General features: G+C 43.9%; 1 protein-coding gene across 1 annotated transcript in view; it reads left to right on the forward strand.

The window, feature by feature from the left end:
- Positions 1 to 11,053: 11,053 nt before the first annotated feature.
- ESYT3 (extended synaptotagmin 3) overlaps positions 11,054 to 22,584 on the forward strand; it is a 34,236-nt gene continuing 22,705 nt past the window's right edge. The window contains exons 1-4 of the mRNA XM_030488282.1: positions 11,054 to 11,390; positions 17,456 to 17,497; positions 18,383 to 18,517; positions 19,062 to 19,138. Of these exons, the coding sequence (XP_030344142.1) occupies positions 11,106 to 11,390; positions 17,456 to 17,497; positions 18,383 to 18,517; positions 19,062 to 19,138 (539 nt within the window). The 5' untranslated portion in view covers positions 11,054 to 11,105. The remainder of the gene's footprint in view (positions 11,391 to 17,455; positions 17,498 to 18,382; positions 18,518 to 19,061; positions 19,139 to 22,584) is intronic.

Genomic DNA, 22,584 nt, shown 5'->3' on the forward strand with positions numbered 1-22,584 from the left:
TTTTTTCTTTATAATATATGAAACCCAAATTTTGTAGGAATTCTCTTGAGTGGAAGCGGAGATACTTTTTTGTTTTATTTTAATAAAATAATCCACCTTTCTCTTTTTGTATCAACAGGCTTTTTGATAGGCAGCTACTGGAATCATGAGCCTCTAAGGGATTGCAAACTGATCAGAAGGTAAGGAAGAAAACGTGGAGCCATGATACCTCTGAAAGAGAAATACTTCAGTGGAAGACCACCAAGCTTTCATAGGAAAAAAAAACAAAGAGAAAAAAATCTGTTTATAATGACAGAGTCTTATTAATGTCATATTAGTTTATATGAGAGAGTATTTATATTCTTTTAGCAGCAGAGAATTTACACTCCCTAGCATTGAGAAAGTAAGAATTGAAGTAAGATAAACTGGAAAGCTGAGGGAGACTACACTAGGGAGACCACCAGGAAAGCAGCCCTATTTTTCTGATGGTCAGAAAACAGTGGACATATGCTTTCTGCAATCTTTTTGGTGAGGTGTCTCAGCTGAAGTGCTGAGTAAACAGAATGATATTTTTGACTCCTTTGACAGCATTTCTGTTCACACCTTTACCATAGAAATGCTGTTCTTGGGAGAGTAGATCGCGCTCAGCCAAGCACACTCCCAGTCAGTGTCTTCTTTTATGATATTCCTACAGCACCACATAAAGCTGGAAATTTAAGAGAAGACTCAGTTTCAAATCCAAAGACAGCAATCACTTCCAAAGTTTTACTTCAGTGGTTTTGGTTTGCACCCATCAAGATTTTTTTGCCACAAATATTTCATGTCCAAAACAAGTACCTATAGTGGAACAGTGATGTCTAGTGAGAACTTTCTGCTGCCATCAGTAGTGAAGTTGTTAAGGATATGGGAACTGACATGAATCTCTCTCCATCAGCTCTGTTTTCAATCTATTATATGTTATCTTCTTATGAAAAAAATGCCTGCCCTATAGATTTGACTTCCCATTCTTTGTCTTTACCAATAATGTCTTTCCCTTTTCAACTAATTTCTAACTTACATTGCCACCTTGCATGTACTGCCCACCAGCAGTACAAGCCTCAGTCACTTGTTTGTCCACTTCTTTAAGTTGTGTCTAGTGTAAACCTTAGCGTATTTTGACTCCTGTCTCCAAATGAAATTGTTCCTTTTGGGTACACAGATGTGAAACAGTCTGTAAACTATTGTAGCTCAGTGTTCGGTTAGAACATGACTGAACTCTTGCCCTTGGCCCATTGCCAGGCCACTGTACACTGATCCTGACAGCATTTTAAGTTTTACATTCTTTCCCAAGAATACTTTATAATGACAGACATGATCCATCCGATTTATTTGTACATTTGTTGCAATTCCAATTGTTACATGTGTCTTTAAATTTGATCAAAAGTTTTTCTCATATAGGGACTGGCCTGTATTGTGAGAGAATGCAAACAAACACCTTCAAGAAAAGATATGATATGACTAGCAATCCTTTACTTTTAAATTTGTTGCTTGCTGCAATCTGGAAACAAGGTTGTATCACATAGATCACAATTGTGAGCCAGACAAGTCTAGCAGCAGCAAATGGCTTGCACTGAAAGCACCCTCTGTATAAGGAAAAAAATGCTGATCCCTTCACTAATATGAGAAAGTTTGCCTCCAGTAGGGTTTTCCTTTGTATGAAGTCGCAGAAGCAGTTCATCAACAACGATAGCTTGCTCCCCAGCCAGATGAAAAACGGGTATCTTAATTGTTGTGCCAAAAAGAGAGAAACGTAGTGAACAAAGCTAGCTCCAAGCCACGGAACTGAGGACTCCAAGACCAAGGGACATAAAGTACTTTCCCCCATGGTTCCTCTGTAACACCATGTACTGTAACACAGAGATACAAATTCTTCTTTTCTGGACAGCAGGTAGCTCATTTCTGTATTGATTTTTTTCCAATCTCAAGCCTTTTCAGAGTCTACTAAAACATACAGTAGGATAGCACTGTACAAAAAGTAAAGAGTACAAAAATTAGCATAGCCCCTCTGCTAATAATGTTTCCTATCTGGGTTAGAGAAACTATCTCGGCCTCTGACAGTGCCCCTCCTTCCTCCTCTGCTTGTGAGAAACTACAGACACTTGTGCCTTCTCTCTGCAGGGGGAGAATTTCATCTCTCATCTACAAATACTTCCTCAGGAAAATGTTCTGTTCTTCAAATTTCCTGTGTATTAAATTTGACCTGGTAAAGGATGGTTATAAATGAAAGTAATTAGCCTGAAGTTTTAGAAACTGAGTGGCAGAAGCTAGCTGATTTTCCTGACAAATGTTTTTATTCTAGTGCAAGTATACAGTGAAAACATAAGAATTTGACATTCAGAGCTTCAAATGCTACTTCCTAAACACCTGTTTGTCAGTGTTTAATTATGCAACAGTGAATTTACCCTGAGAATGAGTGGTATTTGCTATCTGAAATGAAACTCATAAAAGAACAAGATTGTATCAAATACTACCTTTTTTCACAAAGCAAAAAAATATGATATTCATTTGGAGGCTGTATTTTTTGGTCTTCTTTAAACCTTAGAAGAGAGCAGTAAACAATAACTCCAGTTAGCACAAGCCTAGATGTAGTCCTGGCTTCCCTGATTCATTAACACTCTCTCCTGCTCTCTGAATAAGACCAGGGCCAAAACCGCAGTGCAAACATTGGCTTGGAAATCAGAGACCAGCTAGGATCCCTCGTTGTACTATTGAGCCAGTTGTTAAACTTCTCTACCCTAGTTTCCGCTCTTGGAAATGGGCTTTAATAGCATTAGTGTTCTGTGTATTAAACTGCAGGTCAGACAATCAGCTGCTCTATATTAATTTGGCTCCACTAGATGTAATGGAGCCATAATAGTTGGCAACAGCCAATGATGTGTTTCTAGTCACTTATTCTCATATTCCTCAGTGTAAGTGTTTGCTTACTTTTCTATTCACTTATCTCTTTATCCATAATGGAGGACATCTATCCTCGAGTACCAATCTCAATATACAACTTAGGCACTTACATACCTCTTACGCACTTTTATCACTTTATCACCAAAGATTTGGGTGAAGAAGTCTTTGGGAAGAATTTTCTCTAGGACATGGCTTACAGTGCCTCACCTACTAGAAAGGGTGCCTGCAACTGCACAAAAAAGTGAAGCAGGAAAGACTTGGAAAATCTGGGCTATTTTGCAAGGCCCTTGATACCGTGTTGGTGTCAGTGACTGACCTGAGCAACATGCTCAGCATCAGGTGGGGTGCATGCAGATTAATACAGCGCTGTAGATGGTGTCTTTGCTGTAGTCACCAATGAAATATCTAGGTAAATCTTAGCTGGATTCAGGATTGGTAACACTTAAACAGATGCCAGGATCTCAGTCCTGGCCAGTAGAGGCCACTAAGAGATTGCAGGAAGAAGAGCTGTTGTACAAAGCCCTGGAGAACTTGATCAGCGTGCTTGCTGCTGGAGAGAGAGCATCTGGGCTATGGATTAGGACTTTTAATAAACAGAAGGAATCTTCTGAGGATTTTCAAACTTTCCGAGATTTTTAAAATAATCGTGGGATGAATATAGCTTTTGCCACTGGTCTGTACTCTGATTGGGCTCTGATTGCTCGCCAGCAATGAGCTGGAGCAGGTGCAGAGGGAAAACTCTCTATAAAAAGGATATTCTTGTGCACAGTGCTAGGGAGGACTTTGTAACTGCACTGTGCAGTTTGGTACAGTTAGCCAAAGACACACTGTCAGCATGCTTATGTCGGGGTTTAATGGTCAAGTGAGATGTCACCTGTCATCCCTTTTGGATGGGTAGTAGTAAATGCTTGGGTCTAGCCTATGGGGCCCAGCTGTCTGTGTCACAGGGATGCAGTGAAGTGGCTGAGGAGGGCTTTGAATCTGCTGAGTTTACTGTAATCTCATGTTCCTCTTGATGGGGATTTTGTGTTTGTGAGTGGCAGTGTTAGCTTACTCTGAAGTTGTCTTCTTTCCTCAAGTTTTTCTCAGCCACTTTAGGTTTTATAGAACCCACCTAACACCATCATGTCTTTCCCCAGTTCAAACAATTCATTATTCTGTGCCCAGCCTCATTCAGTTGTAGGGTGCCCATTGCTGCAAAGAGAGAAGCATTGAGTAAAGAAGTAGGCTTGGTAACCTACTTCCACAGTACTTTGCAATTCCATCAAGTCTTGAGCTTGTTTGCATGCTGCAGCTGCTCATGACAAGTTAAGAAAAGTCATATGAAAATTCACTCCGTGCATGTCTTTAAATGCAAAACTCTGTCACACAGCAGTTCTGCCTGCTCAGAGCGGTTTCTGGACACTAACAGATTCAGCACTGATTCTGCTGTGAACAGGCTTTTCACGGACCTTTCCGGAGCTTTGAAGGAAGCACTTCCTCAGATTCAGGTCTTCATTTTGGAGCACCAGCTTTTTGCTGAAAGCACACCCTAAAAAGACTTGGTAGGAGCTCTTCAGAGGCAGCAATTCAGTCAGGCTGTATGTATTTTCCTTTTTCAAAGAAAAGGCTAGGCACACAAAGTACAAACTCAGCAGGAGCTGGGAAGTGCAGCCTCGCACAGAGGCAAGATGCTGTTGCTGCTCCTTGGCAATAACTTGGATTGAGGAAAGCGGCTTCTGACTGACTGAATTCCCAACCCTGCACCAGCCTGGCTGTGCCATTGCAAACTGTGCTTGCGCTCTCTTTGGCAGCCCACACTCCAAGTGGGAGACAGCAGGCAGGTGTTCCTGTGTCAGGGTCCATTATGATGAAGGGATGTCTGAGCAGGCAAAAATGCAAACAGCATTCCTCACAGTTTCACATGCATTGCTCCTGCTGCTACTCTGTAGGTCTGAATCTGATCTGTGTCCCATGCTGTGTCAACCACAGACCACAGACATGAAGAGTCTTCTGGCAAAGCTGTACGTCAAATATGCAGTTATGGCTGAGCCCTACAGCAGAAAGAAAGGAGCAGAAAGTGTCAGGTTTTACCTCCCTCCTTTCCTTCTGTGGAGTGAAGGTGTAGCAGATGATGTATCTATTACTTCTTCAAAGCTTGGATGTAAAGAAACTAGCCTCATAGGGATGGTGTTGTTAGGTACAGTGTAGAATCATTGAATCATAGAATCATTTAGGTTGGCAAATACCCTTAAGATCATTGAGTCCGATCATTAACCTAATACTGCCAAGTCCATCAATAAACCACTTCCCTGGACAGCGTGTTCCAATGCTTGATAACCCTTTTCATGAGGAAATTACCCCTAATTTCCAATCTAAACCTCCCTTGCTGCAACTTGAGGCCATTTCCTCTTGTTCTATCACTTATTACTTAGGAGAAGAGACTAACACCATCTTGCTACAACCTCCTATAGTTGTAGAGAGCGATAAGGTCCAGTTTATCAAGAAACCCTTTTGTTTTGTGACACTTCAAACGGAACATGTCAGCTAAACAAGATGTAGCCCTCCAAGAAATGTAACCAAGAAAGTTTCTCCTTCCTGGTTTCACTACTGATGGGGAGATGCCAGTTGGAACAGCAGTTCTGGAGTTCATGAATTATCTTTTTCCCACTGCTTGGCACTTTCAATATGTTTCACAAAGGTTGAGCACTCGAATTCCATAAAGAAAAGGTTTCTGTGAGCTCAGTCAAGTCCTTTAAGCACATAAAATACAACAAGATGTAAGTGGTACAGATTACAGACTAAGCTGTAAATTATTAATCAGTTTGTGTTGGAAATTCATCGCACACTGAAAGGCAATTTTTATAGCCTAATGTGTTTCAGTAGCCTGTACCAGCATGCTCTTTCATTCAGCAAAGTAGAAAAGGATTTAAAAGGTTGTGAAGACAATCTTTTTTCCTAGGGTTTTCTTGCTTGCCGTTCACTAACTGACATAACAAAATTTATAAAATACTTTATCCTCCAAGAAATGTGTTGTGCTGTTTTTAGATGGAAGACATTGTATCTTTTGCTCACAGAGCCTGTCGAAGATGCAATTGTTTGAACAGAAAAATGGAATAAATTGATGTTATAACAATGGCAAAGAGATTTAGCAGGCTGTGCTTCTGAGATTAAAATATATCGTACAGTAATAGAAGTTGTACTCAGCAAAGACTTATAAAAATAAATGAGAGTTCCTGTGGCTTGTTGCAGTTCTCTGCTGATTTTGTTAGATGCGAAATACAGTCTAATTTCAGCAAGATTTGATTTTTCAAGCAAAAACTACTTTTCCTCAACCCAGATCATAAATTACCTACCAAATCTGGACTGGATATTGACGTCAATGTTGGGATGCAAAGCTATCTTGTGACAGCATGCAGAGATCTGACCCTGGCGGTCAGGTCCTAACTACCCTCCAATAGCTCTATTTCCTTCAGCCTGCCTTCCTGAAGTAAAAGTTGTGCTCAGCAGGTGGCACCAGCTCCTTACGGGTCAGCGCAGGCTCCGAGGTGACACAGAGTGTGTCTTGTGAAAACCGGAGTCGTACCCAGAGCCAGGAAAGTGACAGCTCCAATTCGCAGACCGACTCGGAAGCACTAGAAAATCGTGTCCTCACCGTAAGGGAAGTGTATTTTTTTCCTCCTTCTGCTATCAGCATAGAATGCTCTTTGTACTCTTTCACTTTCTTGTGCCTCACCAGTACAGTTACATAGTTTGTGTATCCAAGACACGGCTTTTCTCAGTGCTCTGCTTACCCAGATGTCCTCTGCGCCTCTCAGTGTCAGAGCAGTGTGGAATTTGCTGACAGGAAGGGCAAGGCTGAGCAAGGGGTGCTGGACCACACCACCCTTTAACTCCTGTGGTGGATACTCTGCATCCTACTGCACTGCCCTCATATTAATGGCCTTGATGTAGAAAGAATAGGTGGATATGTGAAATAAATTGCTGTTTCTGGTTTTGTTATATTGCCAAAAGTACCAGCTGCTCAGTGCCTCTCTTTACTGCTCATGGTATAAAAGCAGTGAGATGCCATGAACCAGGCAATCAGAAGGCACGGAATGGGAGAGTGAGCACAGTGATGAGGAGAGTTTCAAACAAGAGAAACCCCAGCCTGGCTTTGCACATATTCCCAACTAAGGCACTGGTCTTGCAGTCCTACGCATGTCATTATTTTTCACTTGAGAAGAAATCCCATTAGCATTACCAGTCCAGACCAGGTTTATAGATAATAGTGTTTAGTCCTAGATCAGTCATGGTTTAGCTAGTTAGTATCCCACAGCTAGACCTGAGGTTGGTATTTTTTTATGCCAATGGAATGATTCCTAAACCAAGATATACATGCATGATTATTTTCATGACCATATTACATATCTCCAGCCAGAATAATATACCTGGCTGAACAATGTAACATGGGCTCATTTGAGCTGCCCAGCTCATATTTAATTTCCAGATAGAACCAGAAGGAATGAAGGAGCCGCAGCTTTCGCTGAGGAAGTGCACTCCGGACTCGGTGGGAGTGTTTGCCTGAGAACAAAGAGTAGGAGTAGATACAAGGCTTTTGCCCTATGATGGCAAAGTCTCAGTATGGCTTTGCTTCACAGGGTGAACAGTGCGTGGATGGAGAGTATGAACTCAGAGGACACTAAATAACAATTTCTTGTCAAGTGACAAGGAGTGCCAAAAGAGGCAACTGCTTTAATCATGTCTTGATACAGAAGTCAGTCTGTTACTGCAAGGAGTAGGGTTTTATCCTTACATAAGTGTTTTCTATTTTGCTGTGGATGCACAGAGAAAAGACATAGTGCACCTGTAATATTTGCTAGCATTAATGTGGGAATTTCACACTGGTCACAAGTCTTGAAACCACAAGAAAGTTAAGTTAGAAACTCATCTTCAGTAAAGCCTTTGATAGCTCATTGGTATGCACTTCAATTGATATTTCAGATTAATTCCTTTGCATATTCTCTATAGTTAAAAGAAAAAGCGTTGGCAGTGGTTTTTCATAACTCCCCACCTTTAAAATGGGTTGCCTTAGTTACCATGGCCAGCTTGAGAGACAGCAAATTTAGTACTAATACATTTTCAAAGCCCTACAGTTTCTGTAAAATCCCTGTGTCATAATTAGCTACAACATGTGCTTTTACCAGTGTTAATAAACTACACTGGTGATGTCTGTAAACCAGAGGTGAAGACTGTCACAGGCCAGAATAGCCATGGATCATTACCTTAGTGACTGTCCTGTGTATATTGGGAGAAACAGGTTGTGAATTTCCCTGTAATTGAAAACAAGATTGGCTTCAAGTGGCTCAGATATCTGGTGCTGGAAAGCAGTCTACTGCAGTCAAGATCATACTTTGCCCTGTAGGAAATTGGTAGGTCTTAAGTTGTCCTCTTGGTTGATGATTCGGTATTTCCGCTGACATTGAAGAAAACTACAGGAAACAATTATTCTTTAAAGGGTCACTACTATCCATCATAAACAGAGGTCTCAAAGGCTATCGATTTGTCTTGTTCTCATGGGCACAGTATTTGGTTTGAGAACAGCCCTCTGTGTTACCTGTTGTGATAAAAGTAATTTTTCACCTCTACTCCTCTTTTTCTTTTGTTTAACTTAAAAATTTTTAAGTAGTGTGAGTAAAGTGTAAAGAAATTTTATGTTATTTGTGTAATTGTTTGAAGTTCCTGAAACCTCTTTAGCTCTAGAAAGAAACTGTCTCTTCACAAGGAGAAGGGTTGACAGCAAACGAACAAGCAGTGCCCAAGAGAGTGTGGCTGTTTCTGAGCTTGAGGTCTTGGGGGACAGTGCAGGATGAGACATAGAGTTCTGCTTTCATGGAAGCATCTCCTTCACAAAACAGCAGCTGTGGGCTGTGCTGCAGGACTGAAAGTGCCATGCCCATTTGTTCAGAAGGAGCGCTCTCATTATTCTTTAATCTGAACTTAGGGGTTTGTGATCATCTGAGTGAAGAATAAGAAAAAAAAAAGAAAGAAACAAAAAAAATCATTTTATAAAATTATCCAATATGTATTTCACTGCAGCCCCACTGTTTTCCCTGCTTGATAGTCTGCCACCTTTTGGTGCTTCTAAAATGCATAGCTCTCCAAGCTTGAGCTAGCTCTAACTCTTTAAAAGCAGTAATTTGAAGGAGGAAAACACTGGATCTACCTTTTATTATAGCTTCTCCTGGTAGAAAAAGCAACCTTCTAAGCCTTCAAATTACTAAAAAAGCCTCCCCTTTTTTCAGAAGCTTCTGTTTTTCAGAATGATCAGACTTTGGGGCTGAGGTTATCCATGTGAAGTTTCACCCCCTGGCTGAGATGTCATACTGAAAATGTTTTACAAAGCTTTAAATGGCAGTGAGAAAAAGCAACAAGTCAGCCTCAGCCCCAGTCTTTGATCACAGTTAGGACAAAATCAGGTGTATTCTTGCCTGTAAACAAATCTCGTGATGTGTATAATTATGCAAAATAACCATTGCATGTTTTTTTAATGCATGACGTCAAGAGGGCAGCTACTCTACTCCTTAGATCCACCAGTTTCTGGTCTTTCTTCCCAGCTTTACAAACAGAAATGCCCTCTGGGGCCAGCCTGCCAGTCCTCTTGCTCTCAGTGGTTATAGGAGTTGCTGTTTAGGGAGAGGTCCCTGTCCCTCCTGCAGTCCTTTCCCCACAGCCTTCCCCAGCACCCACAGCTGGGGTGTCTGTGGCATTAGGGAGGACATGTAGGCCTTGTTTGAGAATGTATCCAATCCCATTTTGGACCTGCTGATACTGTCTGTCTTGCAGCCTCCTCCAAGTTCTAGGGGTTTACTGGCCACTGTGTAAAGATGTACTTTCTTAAGTGTGTTTTATAATGATTTACCTTTGCAACACCCACAGGAAGAAGAGCATATTCATCCTCATTTAACAGAAGGGAAAGATTTGGGGGATTGTTTCCAAAAGTGCCTGTTAATAGTAGATGCCTCATGCATGAGTTTGTCTAATGCAAGGTATTTGAGGCTTGATTTTTTTCAGATGCCTGAACTGATTTCTATCCTAGATCAGTCATGCACAATGATTGACATACAAATGAGAATCACTTGTGGTGGTGTTTGATTTATTGACTGACCCATAATTAAATATCAATTTCATGGCAAAGTGGAGGCCAAACCTAGTTCTCCCAGTCATGGTCAGCTTCCTTTTTTTGTTTTTTCGGAGGCTTGTGTCTGGCTCATCATTTGTTATCCTGTGCAGCCAATATCAAAGAGGAGCCACAATCAAAGCTGGCATCATTCACTGATGTTCCAGACTTATCCACTGAACAAAGGGTGGCATTTGCCTGATCCAGGGAAAGCTGCAGTAGAAAACACAGAAAAACAGTGTAGAGCCATACCGTTACAGCCTCTCTTTTAAGGCCTATACAGCAAAGTATAGAATTAATATTGCTGGGAGTAAAAGAGTCTCAAAAAGTGTCTCATGGTTCCCAAATAATGCTGCATTCCCTAATTCATAATTCTCAGTATATCAAAATCCAAACCCCCGCAATATCCCCATCAAAATCAAAAGAGAAGAAAAAAGCACTCTTATTCTTCCAAGCAGCAAGTGTTCAGAACCAACAGACTGTTTATTCCTCATATCCTTCTATATTAAGCAGCAAGCAGTCACAGCAGGATTTGGTTAGGTTCTCTGAAAGAACTGGACCACAGCAACGTCTGGAGCAATCCAGGCCTCTCCAGGGTCAGTCTCCTGTTCAGTGGTGGGTGATCCCACATCCCGCAGCAGAGCTATCCCTAGGCATGTGGGAGAGACCCCTTTCCGGCAGCAGCCCATCAGCTGGTCCACACCCTGCCGTGCGTGTGATGGGTTCCTCCACTCTCACCCCTTTCCCTGTGGGATGCGGTGACCGCGCTCTCACCAGCAGGCTGCTGCTTGACACCCGTGCCGCTGGAGCCCCGGGGGAGCCGCCTGCCCCTTGCGTGTGTGCCCCCGCGGCGCGCCCGCTGGGGGGCGCCATAGGGCGCGGGGCGGGGCGGGGCGGGCGGTTGGCGCTGGCGGCCGGGCCGGGCGGGTGCCCCGGCGGCGGGGTCGCGCCTCCCCGCCGGGCGGGGGCAGCTGCGGCAGCGGCAGGCGGCCGGGGACGGCGCACTCGGTAGGGGCGACCCCGCAGAGGCGGGGGGCTCCGTGCTCGCACCATGCATCCCGCCGCCGCCTCCTGCCCTGCTGCCCGGCGGTCGGGCTCCCTGCTGCGGCTGCTGCTCTCGTCCGCGGCACGGACCATGCTTTGGCTCGGTCCCGTCTACCTGGCGGGGTACCTGGGGCTGAGCGGCAGCTGGGTGCTGCTGGGGCTGGCGCTGTGGCTCTGCTGGGGACACAACCGGCGGTGGAAGCGCGACCGGCTGGCTGCCGCCTTCGCGCTGCTGGAGGACGAGCGGGAGGCGGTGTGCCGGGGCTTGGCCGCCCGGCACCTGCCTGCCTGGGTGAGTGGGGACCGGAGCAGCGGGAGCCCCGGGAGCGGGCACGCTGCGGGGCGTGCGGGCGGCTCCGGGCTGCGCGGCTGCGGCGCGCCCGGCGGTGCAGCGGGAGCAGCGTGGGGAGCGGGGTGCTCCGTCGCGAACAGCCGAAAGGCAAAGAACAGCGGTAGCAGATATGCCTTGGACCAAGCAGTAACGTGTCTGATTTTGAGGTCTTGCTCAGTAAAGTGAATGCTAAACTGGAAGTTGGTTTAGTCCAGGAGATGCGCATGTTGCTGTAACCATGCTTGTGGAAGAGACTGCTGTATCCCTGGAGAAATCTTCTTTCAAACATGTGCTGTTGCATTGCAGGTATTTTGGTGGAGAGCTTACTTACTTTAGACCTTCTCATCCAGAAGGTTTTCTCTCCTTCTCTTTAGTGTCACTGAAAGAAGATAAAAATCTATAAACATAGTATTGTCCGCCTCCAGAAACAATATTTGGAGCCATCACTTGATAGTATGGAAAGCCAACCCCTGTTTCTTCTTCACATATTTTCCTAGCTACTCTAGGTTTTAAAGTGAAGAAACTCAAAAATCTAGCTGCAGGTTTTATTCTATGTCTTTGGTTATTTGTTGGTAGCCTTGGTTGGCTAATGGAAAAGGATGATGAGTGTTGTTTTTTTCCTTCTTCATAGGCATTTGCTTAGCATTTAAAACATGTCAGGGACTGACTGGTAGGGAAATGCCTTTCTTGTAAGAAAGAATATCAAAGAGCTCTATTTGTAAGGAGTGTTGCATGGAGACATTTATAGTCAGCAAACTGTTTTATATAGCCTACAGCGCTTGGCTTTTCTTAATAGTGTGGGAAACGAAGGCAGTTGGCGCTTCTGAGAAGTGAGGCCAGGGTCTCCTAGCAGAGCTGGTGCAGCTCCCCGCACATGTTCCTTCCTGCTGGGCACAGAAGCCTGTGTCTGAATAAAGTTTCTGCTTGTTTGTATTGACAGAGCATTTAACACAACTCTGAGCGTTAACGAGCGTGGTGGTGTCAGTTCTTGCCCTGATCCTGCAAGCATAGTGTTGCATTTTATCCTCAAGTGCCCTGAATCCTGCTAATGAGAAACTGAGTTTTGTAGTCAGTGTTGAAAAACCAGCATCTCCCCCCACCCCAACCACCCCCAATATACACACACTCTCTCTCTCTCAAAAGTTCCTGGGTTTTGTGGTTGAAAGTATCAGGCTTTACTAGTGTGTGGGCAGGTGGTCGATGGAAAGGATTATTGACTCAGCATTCAGGGGCAGCACCATGAGCACTGTGTCTCCCAAGCACAGGAAGGGTTTTGACGAACAGCAAAACTCCAGCAGAGCCTGTTCTGATGGTCAAGGCCTGTTCTGGTGGTCTCCACACCTGAAGTGTGGGGAGAGGCTGATAGAGCTGGGGCTGTTCAGCACCCTTCAGGAGAAGGGAAGGCTTAAGGGGGATCTCGGCGCTGTCTCCCACTGCCTAGCACATGCTCGCAGAGAAGGTGGGATCAGACTGTCTTCAGAGGCCTCACTCCTGACTTGTGAATCCTTGGAGTTGGCTGCCGAAAGGCAGGATGTAGGATCTGGGCATAAAGGGGCTGCAAATGTGTGCTTTTAGTTTTAGCTTTTATCCATATTGCCACTTCTCCTCCTGTTCTATGTCAGTAACTTTTATTCTTCATCAGTTGGTGTTTGCTTCCATACCACGCTTGTGCTGGATATTTTTTTTAACTCCTCAGTTTTAATTTTTCTTCTATCCCCTTCTTTGATTTGATCATCTACTTTTCCCCTGTGCCTGTCTTGGTGGCTGATTCTCACCTACTGTGTATTCAGTTCTCTGTGGTGTCATCTTTTTTTATCTTTAATTTTTGCCTTTCAGTGTTCATGAACCTTCAACTGAAATAGCTCTAAAAATGTCCCTTGTGTTCTTCTCTCCTGACATGCAGAGGTGGGAGTAGGAATGCAGTTCAGGCTCAGGGAAGCATGAGTTGGATCTGCAGTGTTGTAATCCTAGGAAAGGTTCTGGAGTTGTGAAGCAATGGCAGTGTCTTAGGGGACTGGTAAAGAGTTGTCTTCTCATGTGCCTTGTGGTAAAATGAGGAGGATCCATCCAGTGAAGAGCTAAGACCAACCACTGATTGCACTGTTTGGTTAAAAACTGTTCTCCCTTAGAGCAGCGTAGTGGCTCCTTCAGATGTGACTCGGGTTCTGCTCAGTCCTGGTATCAGCTGTTAGGAGATGTATTCATATCACAGCCATTCCTTCAGAGGGGGCGCGGGGAGGGTTTCCCTCATCTACTCAACCATCTGTTTCAGGGAGTTTGCACGGTTCTTTTGCAGCACCAGTTTCTTGGCTGAAACCAGCCAGTGAGTTTGGAATAGAGGCATTCCTGTGCTAGACATCTTACGTGGGCAGGCTGTGCTTCCTCAGGAGACCAGGCTGAAAATCTGCTCATGTTGAGCAGCCAGATCTGTGCCTTGGAGAGGTGACTTCAGCCTGTGCCGCCTTTAGCATGACTTCTGTAAAACCAGCCAGTGCCTGGCACAGAGGTAGCTGGGCTTCCACCTTCATTCTGGCTTCTTTATTCTCGTGGTGGTGACTTCTCCGTGTTGCTTTTGCAGCTTTTAGCAGGTTGCAGGTGAGCATGTCCAAGTATACTGGGTTTCTTTCTGAAGTTAAACTCATTTTACCAGGATGAATTGATATTACTGGGTACAGAGCAGTCCTTTCAAAACTTGGCGAGTTAATTCCTCCTCTGACCAAAAGGTTTGTTTAGACGTTTTTTTTGTTTGCTTTTTTTTTGCCCCTGCGCAGGGAGCTAAAAACCCTGTGTGTGTGTGTGTGTGTCCCCAAAACCATCCAATATCAAAAAAACCCAACCAACACAAAACCCCCAAACAAAACAACAACAAAAAACCCAAACAAAACCCCAAACACACACATACGCACACCCACATGGATAGATTCCTTTATTGAAGAGAATGGCACTGTTGTGTCAGACATGGGTTTTGCTGTTGCTATGATTGTTGGTGTGCCCTGCTCCAGGGCAAGGTGGAGCCGTGCAGAAACTTACAAATTTTCTTTACTTGATGGTAATTGGCCCTTACCTGGTGTTTTTGATCTTCAAAGCTCTTTTCAAATGCTAAGTAATTTTTGCATCATTCCAAAAATATTGGCAAGAAGTAGGCTTGCTTTTGTAAGTGGGGAAAACTGATTTTGATAGTGTGACTTGCCTAAGGCTTCAGGATTAAGTCTTCTTCTGGGATAGCGTTAACTTTGGAAGCTCTTCGTGGCTGGTTCTGGGCTTAGTAGGAAGTGTTTTGAGCTTCTCTTACCTGTCCTGTACTGATGACAAAATTGAGGACAAGACCTTGCTGCTAGGGCTCTCACCAGTAACAAGGGTCTGAAGTTAGTCTGAAGTCCAGAGCATGTGGTTAAAAGTATGGAACTGTAGATGTTTGCGGTTTTTTTCCAAAACGTATTAGGATACAGTAAGTTCTTGGAGTAAACTGTTGGGATAAGAACAGAGCTTGCTAGTGTCACTGGGCCAAACTAGAGCAGAACTCATATTCTACTAGTGGGACATGCGTGTAATAAGAATACCCTGTGGGTCAGAAAGGCTTTGCTCAGAGCTTATGTCTTATTAGACAGTGGATAATCTAGATGTGAGAGTTGGATACCAAGCTCTGCTGCTTCTGCAGAACTGCTCAGCTGACCTTTGGTATTGGGAACCCACGGATATGTGGTGGTGTTTCATAATAGGCAGAAAGCTGGTTTTCACCAGAAACCTGTAGTTGGCCAATTTGTGGTGTTTGCCTCTGTGAGAGCCCTGTAGTGTTAGCCAAGGAGCTCCTGGTGGTCTTTAGTACCACAGAGCTACAGCAGTGCTATTTCTTCCATCTGTCAAAGGAAACTGAGGCACAGAGTGCCTGGGTAGGAGCTGTGTTGCAAACACAGGAATGAGGCAGTGTCAGGTGGGATGGAAGTGTACCACAAAAGGCTGCTAATCCTATCAAAATCTGAGGTGTGACAAAGGGGTATGTGATTCATTGTGGTTGTTTTTGGAGTTCACCGTGGGCCGTCTGGTTTGGCCACTGTCTGTGGCTCAAATAGTGAATTCAATTTTGCTTTTTCTCAAGGTGGATCTAGCTGCTGCCTCCTTCTCACGGTTTTTGCCTGTTTCGTCATGCTCCTAACTGCTGCTCCAGGTCTCTTAAGCCACTAGTTTGCTTCTTGGTTGCCTCTTGCAGTTACATCTCTAGCAGCTTTGGCTTTAGTGAATAATCCCAGCCATCTTTTGCAGTTTATGTTGTGCTACCTTTCTTCCCTTAACATTGGTGGATCTCACATGTGGTCTGTGACTTTCTCACTGGGATCTGGTGAGAAAGTCACAGCTTAACTGTTGCCCTGAGCCCTGGTCTATCTTTCCTTTTGGGTCACATCTCTCTCCTTGCTGTAAGGTCTTTTGAAGGACAGCTTGCCATGCTACTTCCATAACTTCTCTACCCTGCCTGTGACTGATCCAGAGCTGTGGCACAAATGCTGCGGGACACTGGCACTTGGCAGTTATGTTGGAGCTGGGGGCCAGCTGCCTTCAGGCTACCCAGGATTTATGTGCCCTGAGAGAGGACTTTTTGGTGAAAGATGAAAGGCTGGCAGGTGAAGTGGAGGTCCTCAGTTCACATAATATGCCTTACTGTAAAATGTCAGCAGCGGTTTTTCAGTATTGATTGTCCCTCCTGATGCTGTATTCTGACTTTATCATGCAAATAGAGCTGGATAGGCTGACATTTCAGTGGACTTGCATTGTCTTATTTAATGGAAAAGTTGCTATTTAGAGCATCAAAAGAAATTGCTTGTAAAGAATATGGTAATATCTTTTTTTTTTTTTTTAACGTAATAATTGAAGATAATTTGAAGCATTATTTGAGCAGGGGAAAAGGGCTCTGAAATCATACATGAAATGAAATAAAAAGCAAGCTGCTGTCCGTTCCATCTGAACATCTCTGAGCACCTCTCTGAAAGCCACTGAATTAAACAGCAAGAGTGTAATTCACAGTTCTTGTACAAGGAAGTAATGTATTGTCCTACCCAATGACTATTATCAGGCTAAATGATAGTTGAAGGAGTCCCTTTGTATTTGGGTGCTCTCGTGGAGCTGAGCAGAGCTGCACTGTCCTTCCCTTCTGTAATAACCTGGTACCAGCTCATAGCACTGGCTGCAAATACCACATCCATAAGACTTTAATGTGTCATTGTAGTAAGGTGATTGTGGCTCTTCACTCAGCATCTTCTTGATGAGGTCTGAGAGATCAGTTAGATACTTTAGAGTGGCCTCATATCTGACTGTCCTGGTGGTGATTGAACAAGTCATCACTTCAGGGAACTTGAAGGATTTTGTAATGGGCACATATGCTTCCTGTTGGCATTTAATGTCACTTGAAAACGTGATGCATAAGTGACGACTTCATTTTAATCTGTCTTTAGTCTCTTAAAAATCTCTGAGATGTGAAAATACTGGAGTGTTACACATGATGGTGTATGCTAATAGGCTTGAACTCTTACAGTGCTTCTTTTCCCTGAAGCAACTGGCACTATGTTAATATTTTTGGAGAAATGCTGTCACAACCAATAAATTGAGTTTCCCAAGTGGGTTCTTATTTTTGAAAGCGCGGTGTCGTGGTTGAGCTGAGCCAGTACAGGAAACAGGTCCTGCACAGCTTGTGATCTTGAAGGGAAGCAGGTTCTTATGGCTTCCCAAGGCATGACCAAGAGAAGGGTGGGAAATCTAATGATGCTGTACGTCATGAACAGGATATGATACTTGCTTTAATTATATAAATGTGCCCAGAGGCATGCTGGTGTATCAAATGCACACGTGTTCTTTTGCCTTTTACCGTTTTTCAAGGAGGTAGTAAATTATGAAGGATGTATGTATGAGGGCAGAGGGATCTCGACTTACTCTAAAGTTTATTCACACTCTGTGGTATGTTTTGCATGTGTTGCAGTATGCAGAAACAGATGGCATGTGGCATTCACTGTTTTGTTTTATTTTTTCTTTGCATTCAGGTTCACTTCCCTGATGTTGAACGAGTGGAGTGGCTGAACAAGGTGAGGAGCTATCTGCTCTGAGGTATATCATAGCACAAACTCTGTGGGCCAGGTCTGAGAAAGTTACCAAGTCACTACAGTACAGCTCAGTCATATCAGTGTCTGTACCTAAGTCTTGGAGCCAACTCTTTAGTATAGAATTGCCACTGAGGTTTTGATGAGAGCCAAATGTGTGCCTGGTTGATAATACAGGTTTGATGAATTTGAGCACAACACTTCAATCTGAGATGAAAAAAATAAAAGCAAGCAAGAGTGTATGTGTGTGTATGTATACATGTCTATATACATATGTGTGTAAGTATTATTATTTTAGCAAAAGCAGTTGCATTTCCTCTTACCAGAGAGGTCCCCAGGGAGCTCGGAGGCAGGTGCTCCCATAAGCAGGTTTAGTCAAGCTCTCGCTGGAACTGGACACTGGAATTCAAAGCAAAACAGTCGAACTTGCAAATTAGCACCCAGTAACTATCCTGGTTTTCTTTTTCGCAAACTTTCTTCTTCATGAGAAGCTCATTTCCACTCCTCTTTAAATAAACCTGTCTCCAGGGAACTTTGTGACACCGTAGAGCAATTATGGACTATTGTGCTCTAGCGATTTTAACCCTGGGCTTTGCTGGCACAGCCCCTGAGGTTAGAAGCAGTCGATAGACTATAGCCTAGATAATATTCTATAGTGCTGAAAGCTCACCCTTCAGTTCCTAAAACAAATTCGTTTCCTGAGGAATTGAGATGGATCCTTCCATAAGGATGTCTTAACTGCACAAATGTGACTTGGTAAAAGGACAGACATTAATAGTCAGGTGTTCTGTAATGCTTGTGTCTGTTTCTCAACAAAAGGTATCTTATACAAAGAATTTTCAGAGTGTTTCCCCTTTTGCTATTCTTTAGGTCCTTGTACAGGCTTGGCCATACTTTGGGACAATCATGGAAAAAACATTTAAGGAAATTGTTGAACCAAAAATCAGAGCAAAGAATGTACACCTGAAAACATGCACCTTTACCAAGATCCACTTTGGCGAGAAGGTAGTGTAAATCCTTTTCAACATTTGCAGGTCAGTGTTTTCTGAAAAGTTCCACTGCAAGGGGAGTCTGATGTTCAGCCTTTTAATAGCACAAAGCGTTTAATAAAATGGTATTGATACAGCACTGCTGCCTTCTTTGTTCCCTCCTCATGTTGACTTGAGTGTCTTCACTGTGAAGGAAGGATTGTATAGGAGACACACACATTCCTTCCCACCAGCTGTCAGTATCATGGGATTGGAGATAGAAAAAGGGGCATGTACCCACATTTCTTTTCATAATACCCTTGTGACAGGAGTTTTCAGTGCTTCCTAGAGCTTGTAGCTTAGACTACTTGCAACTAGCTTTGCATTTGAGGACTGCCAAAGCTGTTCACACTGCCTCTTTAAGGGGAAAACTTGTATAATTTACTTAAACTTCACATGCAGTTGTGCAAGTCTTTAATGAATGCTTCTGTACCCAAATTGATTGAAGTTCGTAGGACTTTTCACTTAGGCTTAACTTGAAAGATATGAATTATGTCATATCTTGTTTGTCTTTATTTCAGTGTCCTAGAATCAATGGAATAAAAGCCTACACCAAAGAAATCGACAGAAGACAAGTTACCCTAGACCTGCAGATATGGTAATGTTACATCGTTGATTATGTAGATGGTTCTTAACTCACTGCCCATTTGACACCTGCATGTGAGTTGTCATGCTGGACTGAACGTGTGGTTCACTAAGATCAGCATGAAGTGCAGAGGTCCGTATTTTATATTGACCTAGAATGATACAAGATAATCTGTCCCCAGCTGGATGTCCTCAATATTTGCAGAAGTGAGATGTTGTGCATCAGCCTTTAAGTCAGAAAGCGGTGTCACCTGCACAGGTCTAGGTGTTACCTGCTCTGGCCCATCACTGCTGCCATGGGTATAGGAATGTGTCCCTTGGCTTTGCCATTCATGGTAGTAAGAACCCAAGTTTTGGAATTGTATTTTCTGTTCTGGCAGCTCTCAGGCATGGAGGCACTTGGTCTGTCTTGTCCCACTATGGTTCCTGTTCAGCGCAACCTCTGCAGTTCTTTGAGAACTACTCGTGCTGTTTATTTTTCAATTCCTTCCCCTAGATTAATCCTCTTGTTTTAATCACCATTTGTTCCATCTGCTTTTTTGATTACAGCTGTTCTCTGAGCAGAAAACTGCCTCTAGCTCTATTAGCAACAACAATAACAAAATTAGATAAAACATTTCATACCTTCCAGGCTGTTTTGAATGAGCTTGTGTGTTTTGTTAACAACAGAGGCAATGTAGAGCTAAACTTTCTCCTGGCTTAGCCTGGAGAATGGAATTACTGGGGGAATTGCCACTTGCATGCTGCTGTAGCTCTGTAAGTTTAGCAGTTTGAGCTGCCTAATTTAAACTGCTTTTCTGCATGGTAGTGCCAGAAAAAAGCAGTTGTGAAATTACAGAGCGTCTTGGCAACAGCACAGAGCTGCTCAGAACTGTGCCTGCTGCTTAATGTGGCAATGGCATGGCAGCATCCCCAGCCCTGGCAGAGCACAATCACTCCCTGCAAAATGACATGCTTGATTTTTCAGCCAGAACATGTTGTGCTTCGGTGCTGTCAGTGAAGTGCTCTTTGTAATAGCCAGACCAGTTTAGGAGCATTTGGCAAATCATTTGTGCTTTCCACGTTGACATTGAGGGATTTGATGCCTTCAAGGCTCTGCAGGAGGCTGCTGCTGTTCACTGTTAAACTACTTCTCCAGGCTGCTTCTCCCACATACTCATTTTCACTGTCTTTTAACAATCCTCTGCAGAGGGATTCCCCCACCTCCTCATTCCTGTCCCTCTGGCAGACCCATCAGCATCTCAAAATGGCCAAACACTTCCTGTTCCTCATCTTGATGATAGCTTAACCTGAACTGTCATCTGATAACCCAAATATTGTCTGTATTCTCATGGGAGCGTTCAGAATACTTTGTCTCTCTGATGGGGTGTCTTCTCTGATGGGCCGTGTTAAGGACCCAGTTTTTCTTATGTTAATACATTAAGATCAGTTTCTGCAGCTCAGCTGGGAGTTGTGAAATGTACAGTGTCCACAGGAGGTAGTGTATTCCACAAATGGAGAGAAGCAAATTTATGAGCATATGAATGGTGGTGTTTACCTGCCTTTTTCTGGATTGCCAAAGGAACATTTTTTTCTTTCTTTCTTTAATCAAAGAAATGGGCAATTTCCACTTTTCTGGAGTGAGGCAAACCCCCATTTCAAAATAGGTTCTCTTAGCTACATGAATAGCAGTGAGTGCTTGCACTAGTGGGGCTGGTGTTGGGAGAAGAGCTGCTTAGAGGAGATGGAGTTGGACTGCCCCAATGTGACTCTGCTGACCTTTGCACTACCTCTCAGTTGCTTCATGCTGGTGAGGTTTAAATGGCTGGATCTGTCCAAAGAGCTGTGGCCTGGCATCACAGCTCTGGAGAAGAGAGCAATGTGCTGTGGGTGCCAGTGTGGTATACTTTGGAATGCTGAGACCACGATGACTAACTTTCCTCTCTGGGGTTAGATTTCAGAGAAGTGTGGCTATGTTGCAGTGGACATTAAAGGATTAGTATGTCTCCATGTTATAAACATGACTCCTCTGTCTTGGTGCTTGCTAGCTGTAATTTTCTGGGAGTTCTCCCACTGGTGAACCTACGTGAGCTGGCTTCTTGGCTGCTTGGCTGGCTCACCACTGACCAGGATAGCTGCAGCAGGGAAGGCTGAGCAGTTACTTCATGCAGGGTGCTGTTATCTTTGCGGACAGCACTCCTGCCTTGGCAGCAGCTCTGCCCCACTCCAGTGCCAAGTTACTCTTTGTGTTAGGCAGTGTCTTGCACCCAGAAATTTCAGTGTGCTCTGTAAATGCTTCTTGCTTCCAGTTTCACAGTCCTTCTTATGCTGAGGTCCCCAGAGCTGGATGCAGTACTGCAAGTGGGGCCTCACGAGAGCAGAGTAGAGGGGCAGGATTACCTCCCTTGACCTGCTGGTCACGCTCCTTTAGACGCAGCCCAGCATACAGTTGGCTTTCTGGGCTGCAAGCACACATTGCTGAGTTATGTTGGGCTTCTCATCAACCAACACCCCCAAGTCCTTCTCCTCAGGGCTGCCCTCAGTCCAGTCTCCACCCAGCTTGTATTTGTGCTTGAGGTTGCCCTGACCCACATGCAGGACCTTGCACTTGGCCTTGTTGAACTTCATGAGTTTCACATACCCCATGCTGTGGTTCAGGGTTGTTCTGTGCGAAGAAGCACTTCCTCTGTGTTAAATTTGTGGTGTGATACCACAGATTACATCCTTTACTTGGGAACTGTGATAAATAGCACATAGAGATCCCTTACTTGTATGAGCAGTAGCTGTCAGCAGAGCCAGTGATGCAGTAGATATGGTATTGCATGGAGTTACCAAAAGAAACTTGAGAAGCTGCTTTAATTAAATCTGTTAACAACAGATTACATGTCTGCAGCATCAGAGCATTGGAAATGGTTATGTAGAGCACTGTCTCATTACAGTATTTGCTGTCCCACGTGAAAGGACTATACTTGAGTTGTTGGCAGGAGAACCAAGGCACAGAGGTGATTACTTGTGAGGCACAGAGACCTTTTGGCAAAGGCAAGGAAGGAGGCTATAAATCTTTCTAATCTTTTGCTTGGTCCCTGAGATGATGCACACGATTGGTGTGAATTAAGTTGTGTAAATTTTGTCGCAGCTTATAGGACTGAACAGGAATACATGTTACCCTCGGGTCTTTTGTACCCACAGTTTGTCATTTATATTCTGTGCATGTATCTGCTTTCCAGCACAAATATACCAAATCTACAGCTTTCACATGACACATAAGAAAGAATCAGGGTTCTTCCAGTGACTAAATGAAATATGAGATCCCTCCAGACTGGGATTTGAAATCCTCAAACCTGAAATATGAGATCCCAGCTGGAAATAAACTGGCAATACTCTGGGGTCTCTCAACAATTTCCCCTAGATCCAGATTATGAATCTGTCCCCTGAGCATAGGGAGCTGACAGTTGCATTCTCCAAATGAATTAATGTCGA

Source organism: Strigops habroptila, chromosome 5 (genome assembly GCF_004027225.2).
Source record: "Strigops habroptila isolate Jane chromosome 5, bStrHab1.2.pri, whole genome shotgun sequence".
Lineage (NCBI taxonomy): Eukaryota > Metazoa > Chordata > Aves > Psittaciformes > Psittacidae > Strigops > Strigops habroptila.